At 35.1% G+C, this 12,525-nt stretch overlaps 1 protein-coding gene across 2 annotated transcripts in view; it reads left to right on the top strand.

Annotated features, from left to right (window-relative positions):
* The window catches only part of ASXL3 (ASXL transcriptional regulator 3), a 145,369-nt gene that overhangs the window by 19,126 nt on the left and 113,718 nt on the right, over window positions 1-12,525 (top strand). Inside the window, exons 1-2 of one of the 2 annotated variants that reach the window (XM_030810606.1) lie at window positions 719-1,004; window positions 1,252-1,254. Coding sequence is in view for 1 of the 2 variants with exons in the window: in XM_030810604.1 (XP_030666464.1) it covers window positions 1,252-1,254 (3 nt within the window). In the remaining variant the exon portion in view is untranslated. Of the gene's footprint in view, window positions 1-718; window positions 1,005-1,251; window positions 1,255-12,525 lie in introns of those variants that run through there. The other variant, XM_030810604.1, reaches the window with a different exon arrangement.

Here is a 12,525-nt window from a genome sequence, read left to right as displayed (position 1 = left end):
AAATAGTCCTCAGTCTTTTTATAATAAAGGACCCAAGGGAAAAGAAACAGTGAATTCTCTGGTTAAACTTTAAATACTCTATGTAATGTCTATTACTTTGTTTCTAAAAAGCCTGTTCATTAAGGAGAAGGAAAACGGAAATTCTTTTAGTTGGTTTGAATTCTTTTTTGATTTTTATGTATAATAGCTGTTGGAGCTCCATTGATCATTTAAAAAAAAATCTTACCATTTCAAGTGTTGTTCCTTCTAAGGTTCCTGGCCCTGCTCCATTATAAGCAAGTGCAATCAGTCTAGAGCTCTTTGATCAGGAGGGAGTCGGATAATGCTATCAAGGTGATGGTAGTTAGGATTATGAAAGTGGTGGGATTCAGGAGGAGTCAAGGCACATTTTATAATATCAAATAGGCCTTCCAGGGTTAATCTGGCATTGCTATTCTATCTGCTGAGTCAAGGCTTTTTTTTTTTTTTTTCCTCATGCTCTTTTAAATACTGGATTCTGTCCACCCTGTTTAGAAGATTAGCCTTGGAAACCAATATTGTGTTTTCTTTCTTCCCTTCAGGACAAACTATTTTCCATTTGGGATCACCTCAACTACCTTAACAGGCAGCACCAGGTCTTCATATGCTTTAAGTTTACCTTCTGCTATGGAAAGGATCTTTCCTTGAATGTTCATATTTTCATCTTGAGAAGGCAATATATATAGGATTGGTTAAGCAGCTGTAAATAAATATGACAAAGTAGAAGAGTGGTTTGTGGGAGTTTTACTATATATACACATATATAATATTTTCCAGTCTGGTTTCAGACCCCGGCATGGCTTGGAGACAGCGTTGGTGTGTATGAAGGATCTTCCTCCAATGAAGGATTTGGGACAACTTTCCATGATGATTATATTAGAGCCTCAGCTGCTTTCGTGTTGGTCATGAGGTGATGCTGAACCGAATGCTTGAACTAGCAGGAGTGGCTGGGATTGCATTGGAGTGGTTCCGTTCATTCCTTCCGGGTAGGTACCAGCTAGTGACGTTGGGTGAAAATGGACATCGAGGGTCTTCCCGTAAGGAAACCCATAAGAGTCACTCATTCCCCTGTCATTTAGTGGGCATGAGAGGACAAATGGACAACTGAAGGCCAGGCAGTGCGATTTGAATGACTGGGTAGAAGGTTATGAGAGTGATTCCCAGATTGGTGTCGCTCACATATGTTATTTCTGTTTTGTCAGTGTGACAGTGCAGACTAGAATGGAAAGTGAGAAAGTTTGAATTGTTGGAAAGTGAAAATTCGAGAGGCTCTGGTGTGCTTTCTAATTTCTCCGTCTGAATTACAGTTTGTGTAAACTGTGGCCATATTTTAACCACAAATTTATCTAAACATGAAAATCCTATGTAATATTAGATAGAAATGTTTTATTTTCCTTTCTTGTATATATCCAGAGCCTTTTTCCCTGTGAACATTGACTGCATCTCCATGATCTTTCTTGCTGAAGTTGTAGTCTCCTTGTTCACTCTTTTGCTTGGGACCCTTTTAAGCAAAGTAGCATGATGACATTAATAAATATTCTTGAGGCTGATTTTTCCCGGTGACTGTTTTATCTTCAGTGAAAGCACTTCATTATTCTGATTCTGCTTTCCTAAGAATCAAATTGGGTTGTAGTTTTAAGGAATTTGCAGCATAAATACTGCCTCTACTTTGCCTTAAACTGCTCATGCATTTTAAATTTTTACAAGGAATATACTAGAGTTTCTCCAATTTTGAACATGTTGCTTAGAATGTGGTGCTTCTTCTTGGTTATTTATTTATATAATATGATTTCAGTATTTTCCTTTAGACTAATGAAAAACTTGCTGAGTGTTGAACATGAAAGAAGTTTATTAGGTCTAAGAGTAGAATACAGGTAAAGAACTGAAAAGAAAACACAGATGTATGTGTCTGTAAATATCATTAGAACTGTCTGTTCAATGTCATTTTGGCAAAAAGGCAGGAAACTAACATTTATGTGGTAACTGATCAGTGTCAGGCACTGAGCCAAGCAGTTTCTATTTTTTTTAGCTGATTTATTCCTGATGGTACCATTGAGAAGTGGGTGCTGTTTCTTCATTTTACAGATGAGGAAATTGGTGCTGAGAGAAGCTAGGTATCTTGCCTAACATCACACAATGATAAATGGAAAGATCTGTTATTTGAGCCTGGGTCTCACCCATTCCAAAGCTCAGTATTTCCGTCACTGTGGGCCACAGGCAAGCGTTAGACTTGAAGTGGGGTCCCTAGAGAAAAGATTTTGAAAAGAAGAAGAAAATGATGGTTAGGAGACATGAACAAACCAAGGAGGAAATGAGAGACATAAGAATGTATTAGGATAATGTTGAATTTGAAAATTTCCAGAGTTTTCCTCACACTTAGTTTGAAAAGCCAAGTGATAAAAGGAACAATTTTAAGATTATCAAATGAACAGGTTTGGAATTTTGGATTTTCTATCTTTGTTCTGACATTTCTTCACACTCTGTGCTGAAAATGAAGTAAAGATACCCACTGGATCCTAGAAACTTACTCTAAGGATCTGTGCATGGAAGGCAATCAGGTGGTTAGTAATTAATTATCTGAGGAAAGACAGCATTTGAAGACAAATATCAGGTGTTTACTGTTTATAAAAGCTTTTTTGTTTTTAATGTGTCTGCAGAAATTTTTCTATGTGGAACATTGGCTTACCACTGCTTTTAAGTATAACATGGTACATATGACAGAGATGTGGTGAATTCTTGTGTTCTACTTAAAGAGTAACTTGTCTGGATTTCAGTAAATAGTTGTTTTCATCTTTGGATGGAGTTTGAATTCATACTAGCAGTTTTCATTTTTATGTTGATGTTCGCTGTCTCTCATCATCACAATAGATTTATTTCAGGTATAGTCAGAGAGGATGTTGTTTCTGTGCTTATAAATGGACGTTGACACTAGAAAGGTTAAAGCTGTTACTGTTATCCTAACATCATGTTGTCATTACTGATCATTACTGGTACCTTAGAAAACAATCCCCCTACATGCCAAAAGAAGTAAAGCCCTTTAACTGTAATGATTTTCAATGTCAATGCTATATTTTATCTACCTTCAATTCCTGAAGTAACATTTGTAATTGAATTCAGCACCTTAAGATTTCCTGACTTAGCTTAAGTGAAATATTGATTTCATGAAATTAGGTGGCAGGTGTATCCAGGAACTATTTCCTGAAAGCTTGAAGTGGCAATATAAAAGACCAAGAACATTAATTCAAGTTAAATGAGTTGGTTGGAGTTGTGCTTACTTAAATAAGATGCTTGCCAAATGGCCAGAAACTGTGATATCCCAAGTTGTGTTTTTAGGAAGATTGAGAAATGAAGGGAAACAGAAGAATATTTTTATCCTTTTGTTACATAAACATAGGTAGTTCTCTATAATTTTAGCAATGGTTTAATCAGTTGCCATTTAGTTAGTTGATTAAATAGGGGCCCAGGTTTAAGATAATTTTTTCTTGAACTATTACCTTGGCTCTCCAATTCTCTTTTCTACCCCAATTACATTTACATATTCTCCTTTTTCGTTGTTGGAATTGCTCTCTGGAGAGTCTCTGTGTTGTCTGGTTGGAACATTGATATTGCTGTCAAATAATGCACAGGAAATCTTATTTTGTTTATAGATACATTTCTCCTCATGGGTAATCAAAACGCACATTTTTCCTAAGGAAGATATTTCTGTAAAAGAAAGGTAGTACTTATATAACTGATTAGTAGCATTGCTTGTGGAATTTATTAATATGTATGTATAATTTTATAAATTTTAAAAACTATTAGCTTGCAACATTGTTATTTATTCTCTTTAAACATTTACATTGATCCTAGTCATCTTGACCTTTATTTTACTGGTTTTAATGTACGGAAGAAGAGTATTAATATTGTCTTGTAGCAAGCATAAGCATTTCTGCGACCCCCTGCTCTGAACTTATGTTTCTCATGAATCATATTTCCTGAGGGTGAAATTGAAACAAGAACTAGGTGTATTGAATTTCTTTTCGGCCTACTACTGGATTCTTAAGATGTATTTTTATGTGTCGCATACTAAGTTTGGGGAAGGGAAGGGTGATTAAATTCACTGCTCTTTCTAGTTATACTTCCTTTCCAAAGCCTCTTGTTTCCATAAGAGGACTTACTTTGAAATTGGTCCTTTTGTAAAGTTTGTTTTTACTTCATAATTCTATCTGCATTTTACATATATATATTTCACACCATCCTAAATAACTATGATGTTTGAATTTCACAAAACTTACAGTTTACTACAGAAACCTATGGCTTTTTTTTTTCTAGAAAGCTATGTTTTAAAAAATATGTTTATATGGTAGCACTTCTAATCAAATTAATTAAATTGGCACTTGTCTTGTGTTATGAATGCCAGTCTTAACACTAGTGGTTAGGTTAGTTATTTTTAGACATTTCCTTTATCAAACATTTAAAGGTAAAACTTTTCCCATAGCCAGCAAAACGCTGAGCTGAATTCTTTTGACATTCTGCTGATCAAGGAATTTCAGATGAGTAGTACCAGAATTTTCTGGAGAGAAAGGTACAGGAGGATGAAGCAAAAATTAGATAATGAACAAGGGAACTCTGCTGTTTTTCTTTCTGAACCATAGAAAACAATTACAAATGATAATTTTTTCTTCAACATGTAATATGCTTTTCTTCAACATGTAATATGTGTTTTATGTTGAGAAAGATACAGACACAATCGAAAATGTAAATATGAAAAGTCATACCAATAGAAAAAAATCAGAAATATTTAAATGTAACATTTAAATCCACCTTGACAGGGAAATAACTTTTCACAGTTAGAAGCTGTAAAATAAACCACAAAGGAAAAGATGGAGATAATTGGCTACATAACACTTTATATATCTGCATATGAAAAACAAAACATTAAGTCATAAACCATGGAGAAAATATTTTTAGTTAATATGCTAGAGGCATTATATAAAGAGATTATTAAAACAACAAGAAAAACCAATGACCCTGTAGCTTCATGGTCAAAGGACATGAACAGCAGAGGAGCTCTAATGCATAAAACTAAGGAATAAACAAATATGTGGATAAGCATTCAGTCTTACCCTAAAACTTAAAGTATAATAATAAAAAAAAAATCCGAGTTAAAGCAACCCTTGAGAATTGTTTTTTTAGTTCACCTAATAAATTAATCAGTCTTTGCATCTCATTCTTGACTCCAAGTGATGCGTCTTGCTTATATACTGCTGGTGAGAATATAAACCAAAACAACACATTGAAAAGTCAGTTGGCATTATTCAGAAAGGTCATTAAATAATCCATATCTCATGAATTAATAATGCCACTCTACAAACCTAATATAAAGTATTCTTGATTATAAGAAAGGAATATAATATGCATTAAGATATTCATATCAGTGCTATTTTAATTGTAATTAAAGGACAATTTAAATGTTCGCTGCTGCTATCAGTGACTCTCAAACTTGGTTGCACATTTGAATCATTTGGAATGATTTAAGAAAACACTGACACCTCAGCCCCATCCAGATATTTTTACTTAATAAGTGTGAAGTTGGCCCTGACATTTGCATTTTTTTTAAATTTCCCTAAAATTCGAATATATAGCCAGGTTGAAGACCACTAACTTGAAACAAGTTTACAGAATATTTTAAACCATTTGATGTGATATTTTTGATAGTTTTGTGGTAGTATGTAAAATGATATAAATATTGTTATTCAGCATTTAAATAAATTATAACTTTAAGATGGAAAGAATTAGGCTGGAAGAAAGCTTACAAAGTGCTTAGAGTTATGTTCAGTATTTTGAGTGATTTTTCTCATCTTTTCTTCAATTTGCATTTAGTAATGTTCTTGTATTACAAAGAAAAAACTGTATTTAAAGGAATAGTTCCTTCTGGTCAGATCTCCTAGATAGCTTCCTAGTTACAGGTTATTTCTACCTATGAGTAGAGAGATTTATTCTGGCTTATAAAACAATTATATGCTGATGCTAGGGTATATATCATAGCATAATAAAATTCTTATAGGATTTTTTTCCTTTCTTTGATCTTAGTAATATTTTCTCATATAGTTTTCTGAAGTTTGGAATATAATGAACTCACATCAGTCATTTTTCTCTTCCTACTCTACAACCATGTCAATCACTTGTCACCATTTTCTAAATACTGTCTGTATACTGGTAGCTGCCCCGGTGTTTATCCTGAACACTACCATTAACTCTCTGATGCATGTACATATCTGAATTTTGGATACATACTTTTAAATCACTGAGTCCAGAACTAAATTCATCATATTGTCAAACTAATCTCTTCTGTATTGTCCATCTTAATTATACCACCATTCTTCTCTAGTTCCCAGTCCTAAACTCCTTCTTCTCCTTTATCTCACACATTTTGTCAGTGTCTTTGTCCAAAAAACAACAAGAAAAAAACAGCCTACTGTTTTGTTTTGTTTTTTGTCTTTGCATGTATTTCTTAACTCTCTCCACATTGCTGCCTACCATTAGTTCTCTGGTGAAGCTTGCTCTATCTTCCCTGCAGGCCAGTCCTGGAGGCTTCTAACTGGTCTGTCTTCTAGGTGTATCTCAGCTTAAATCTATCTTTGTGCTACTAAATGGACAAGAGCACTTTCCTTGTTAAAGTCCTCTGTGGCTCTCTATCATCTCTTGCATGAAGTATAAGCTCCTTGCCATGGCATTTAAACTGTGGAACTAAATGTCATGCGCCATGAAGTGGTGTGGACCTTCCCTCTGGAATCTGATTCCTATCCTATTCGCTATTCTACTCCTTGCTCTGGAATCATGTTCCTGCACACCACATCCAGTTCTGTCCATTTGTGCTTCCCTTATGCTGCTCCTCCCACGTGGTATGGCCTCTTCATCTCCACCCCTTGAGTGAATTAGCAAAAATTTAAAGATTGATACTATCCATCATTAACTAGTTACTCTCATTAGAAGGTAATTTGGAAGTAGCTATTAAAATTCACAAAGCACACTTCCAACTGGAAATACAATCTTTATTGTAGGAAGATAGTTGTACATAAACAAAGAGAACACTATGTAAAACTCTTTATTGTAGCACTTTTTTCATGGATGAAATTAAATGCAAACTAAGTGTTCTGTAATAAGGAAATAGTTAAACGAATTATGATACAGTACATATATTTTATAGACTCTTAAGAACATTACATGAATATTAAAAACATTCAAAATCTTGTAATTAAACTAATTTGCATTTTTGATATGTTACTTTTTGGTAATGTCAAGTTACATTAATGCCTTATACATCTTTTCAATTTTCCACTATTTGTAAGCAGAATATACACTTGTAAAAAAATTCATGCATGGTGCGGTGGCTCATGCCTGTAATCCCAGCACTTTCAGAGGCCAAGGGGGTTGGATCATGACGTCGGGAGATTGAGACCATCCTGGCCAACATGGCAAAACCCCGTCTCTACTAAAATACAAAAAAAAAAAAAATTAGCTGAGCGTGATGGCGTGTGCCTGTAGGCCTGGCTACTCGGGAGGCTGAGGCAGGGGAATCACTTGAACCCGGGAGGCGGAGGTTGCAGTGAGCCAAGATCAGGCCACTGCATTCCAGCCTAGCGACACAGCAAGACTCCATCTCAAAAAAAAAAAATCAAGTAACAATTAATAAAGTAAAATGTTAAGGCATTAAAAATTCTATAGAATATTAAGAGCAAAAAATGTTTTCATTTGTATTGAAAATAAATGTAAAAATCTAAACCATAAAGTTGAATATATGCATATATATGAATGTAAATACAAAAAGATCTGGAAGAAATCATGGTTGACCTTTAATAGTTATTCATTCTGAGGCAGTGGATGGGATTGAGGGGAGTTGAGGAGGACTTTTAACTGGGTATAATGATGTACTTTTGCACTTTCCATGTAATTACATTTGCTTGCATGAAAACATTAATTGAATCAAGGAAAGAATCTGATAGAATTAGAGAAAAGTCACATTGTGAGGAAGAAAATAATAAACAATTTTTTTCTGCTTTGAAAATACAGCAGAGTACCCACGTTCCAATAAACAGCTGGAATTAACAGTTGTGGACATGGCATAGTTGCTTCATTTTTTTTTTTTAATAAAGTCTAACAGAAAAAGCTGAAGTTGCTTTGATTTTCTCTTCTTTGTCCTCAGAAGCAATGATGTCACAGATTTGTTGGGTATTGTCATAGTTCAGAATTTATACTTTTATTATGAATCTATAGGGGAAATATATCTAAATCTATGGCTATAACCTATTGAACATTTAAGTTATTTACCGTTTATTTTTCCTATAACAATAATGTCTTTTTGTGGAAGTATGTGTTTTTCTAGGGTCTGTACCAAAAAGTGGATTGCTGATCTGTAGAGCATGCACAGTTTTTTAAAAAACTGGATCTTGCCAAATGCCTTTCCAAATTGATTATATCAGTTTATGCTCTCACTGGAGTATTTAATATTTCCCATTTCTGGATGTCCTCAGCCAACACATGGGATTGTCAGGCTTGAAATTTTGTTTTCTGTAAATAGTAAAATGTTAGCTTATCAACAAGCCCCTGAATGTGTTCTGAGCACTCAAACCTGGCAAGGCACTATGAGGTGAACACCAAGAATCTTTATTAAAGTCAGGGTCCTCAAGGAGCTAGTTGCCATCAAGCAGTGTGGTGGTAGACTGCACAGAACTAAATGCTACAATAATAGCACAGGCTGTAATGCCTTTGGAAGTGCAGAGAACATCATTGTGGACTGCAGAGGTGATTAGTAGCTTTTAGGAGGTGAAGGTGAAGGGATCTTGACAAATGAGTAGGAAGAGAGGAGAGCAGTGGGCATTGAGGAAGAGAGAAACATGCTGAGAGGCAGCCTGATTGGAATGGACTTTAGAAAGCTAATAGTCAAACTATTACTAATTGCCCTTAAAACCTTAACCAGAAATGGATTAATAGAGCCTCAAAACACATGTATTTTAAACTCACTATTTTATGGCTAAGTAAATGAGGCCTAGAAAAATAGTCAGCTTGTACAAGTCATATAAGCTCTCTCTTTGGCATCCAAAATAAAACTAGTTAGAGACTTATTGGCTTATTTAACTTGGACATCCATCAGGTTGATCTTCAGCGTGACCAGGCGATGCAGGAGTTCCCATGATCTTTTCTCCCCTTTTCTTTCCATGCTTTACTCTGCTTTCCTCTGGTTAGCTTTATCCCCTGCAGGCCCTGGTCTTGTGGAGGCAGAGATAGGCACCAGCTATTCTCTTTTGTGTCTTTATAGCTAATGTTATTACTGAAACATAATTTATACTCTTTCCTTTTATTTCTGTGTTTGTTTTTGAAAAGATACTCAAAATTCCACCAGCTTACCAATTTCTGTGACCAAGTAGATAGTTTAATCTGGCTAGCCTTACTGGTGGGGAAATCAATCCTGTTTTATCGATGCATACACTGGAATCACATTGTTATGAAAGGGAGAGTCCCTAAAAGAAAAGAATGCAGGGTATGCAAATATAAGATGGCCACTGCAGCCTTTTGGTATATAGAGTCCTTCACAGACATGATTGCAGCCATGAATTTAAAAAGAATTTTGGTGATGTTCATTGCATGTGTTTTATGTCTACACATCCATGATGGTAACAGCTTTTATTTTAGTGATTAAATGCATTTCAACAAACAACTTTTGAGTACATTGGTATTGCTTGTCAGGCAATATAAAAATAAATATGTCTATCTCCTGTGGAATTTCCAAACTTGTTGGAAGTAGTAAGGGCAGGCAAGTTAAAGGTGTAAACAATTTTCAAAGAAAATAAGCCATGAGAGATATGCAAAGTATTGTGATTGTTCTAAAGGAATGGGGATATCCTAGGTCATAAAAGGCTTCCCCATATGGATGGTAGCCAGAGCAGACATGGGAAACCATAGAAGCTTGGTGATTTACTGAGTTGGATTGGATTATAGGAGAGTGGTCTGAGAGTTGGAGAAGATGAAGATGAGGTAGATGCCAACTGTGTTGTAGATGACCCTAATGCTGGCCTGAGGACTTTGTGCCTCCTTCAGTGGGCAGTGAAAACCACTCATTCAACAACAACAACAACAACAACAACAACAACAACAACAGTGAATGGCATGGCTAAGAAGCAGTCTGAGCAGTGTTTCTGTTGTCGTTGTTTTTAAATAAGAAAATTATCTGGCACCAATGCGTAGGATGAATTGGACCTGGGAGTTGAAGTAGGGAGACCAGTTAGAGATTATAGAATTGTCTTGTGAATGAGGTAAAGATTTTTTGAAATAGAATGTAATGAAGTAAAAATGTAAGGTTTCAGGTGAACGTAGTTGGGGCTTTGTGATGCATCAGTCATGGGTACTGGAGGAGGAAGATTATGCCCACGGTTGAGTGAGGCTAGTGGGGATCAGGAGGAAGATCTGCTCTGAGGAGAAGCGTTTCATGTCGGATGTGGCACCTGTTGGATAATATAATGCAGGTTGAGTTTCCCTTATTCAGAATGTTTGGGACCAGAAGTGTCTTGGATTTTGGATTTTTTTTTTAATTTTTGAATATTTGTGTTATACCAGTTGAGCATCCCAAATCTAAAAATTTGAAATCCTAAAAGGTCCCCATGAGTGTTTCCTTTGAGCATCATGTCAGTGCTCAAAAAGTTTCAGATTCTGGAGCATTTCAAATTTTCAGATTTGGGCTACTCAACCTGTATTGCAAATACATAGTATTTTTAAGTACATAGAGATACTGTTTGTAAATTTTCAATGCTATTTACACTTCCTGGATGTGTTTTTCAATTTTATAAATTTATAGAGGGAAAATAATCATCACACTGTATTTTTCAGAGAAAAAGAGAGCTTTTGCACATTTTTGAAGTACTCTTTTAACATTTGCTTAATAAAATTAAACATTCCTGGGAGTGCTGACTGCTAGGTGTTTTATTCCTAGTTATGCTAATCATATAAATATAGTATAACATTTCTCTAAGTATATTTTTTGGCATGCCATGATAGGAGTTGTTGCTAAATATTATGGTGGAGAGGATTCTTTCATTATATATGATCAGGAAACACAGAGTTAAACAGGATTTTTCAGAGACTTCAATAATACATATTAATGTATTTGGTGAGTGTGCAAAAGGAGAATGCAACATACATTTCTCAAACACATTTGAGAATGTTTTTGAGCAACACTTGGGACAGATATCCCACAGAACAGATTCTGGAAATGGTGGAGTATTGACCATTGCTGATATGATGGGAGAGAATGAGTAGCTACAGGTTGAATATAGAAATTTACATTTTAGTATGAAACTAACTCATACCAGATATAATTACAGTGTCTGTTCTTTTAATATATAAAATTTACTATTTTATTTTGTAAGATACAGTTTTTGACCTAATTGGAAATAATTTTTTTGAGCTTGCAAGGGTGGGGAAATAGGATAAAAGTCCTGAAGAGCCACCTATGGCCATGGGTTGACTGCCTCTGCATAGGAGTCAATGACATGATATATTTGTACATGATCACATCTCAGTCATCTTGGAATAAACTAAGGATAACATTTAAATTCCAAATGGTTTTCTCTTGTTTGCAACATGCCTCAAGGCTACCTTTCTGAGTCCCCTGTCATTTCGTATGTATTCAGAAAATTTAGTTCAGCTCAGCCTACATTTCTATTACGTGCAAAACACTGTTGGAGTACAAGTTTATTTCAAGATTAGCTTGACATACATACGTAGCGTGCTCAATAAATGTTTGTTCAGTGAAAGGATTGTGTTTTTTCTTAATGATCCAGTTTAATAAAGAGGCATCTCAATTATGGATCTGAATTCTCTACCACACATATATGTATATATGTGCATGTGTATTGTATATATATATATCTTATGTGTATATGTATCTTATTTATGATATATATATATATATATATATCAAATACACAAATATATATATTTGTAGAGATAGGGTCTCACTGTATTGCCCAGACTAGTCTCGAATTCCTGATCTCAAGCCATTCTTTTGCCTCTGCCGCACAAAATGTTGGGATTACGGGCGTCAGCCACCATGCCTGGCCTCTATCATATTTTCTTTAAGTTTCTTCTTCCTTTGTTTTCATTGGTGACATTACCAGAGGAAGATAACCAACAATGTCATCTTCTGCAGCCTAGTTCTTTATATTTGAAATCTACTCTGGGGAAGTCAGAATTGAGAATGAAGCAGGTCACCGTATTTAGCAGCATCTGGCTTTAAAAGTGTATTTCCTTGAAGTGCTAAATATTTGCTTAAGTGTTCAAGTTAGATTAAATAGAGGAGGCAGTTCTATGGAGAGAGAATGTGAGATAGTGGAAAGAGCACAGGCTTTGGAATCAGATTAGAATTTAGATTTCAGCTGTATCACTTAGTTGTTATCTGACTTCAGTAAGATTCCTCATCTGTGAATCTCAGTCATGTCTGTAAAACTGGGAATCATGCTTACATTTTGGAGT

This window comes from Nomascus leucogenys, chromosome 4 (genome assembly GCF_006542625.1).
Source record: "Nomascus leucogenys isolate Asia chromosome 4, Asia_NLE_v1, whole genome shotgun sequence".
Lineage (NCBI taxonomy): Eukaryota > Metazoa > Chordata > Mammalia > Primates > Hylobatidae > Nomascus > Nomascus leucogenys.
Note: the sequence above shows the minus strand (reverse complement) of the source record. Positions and strands in the feature narration are given on the sequence as shown.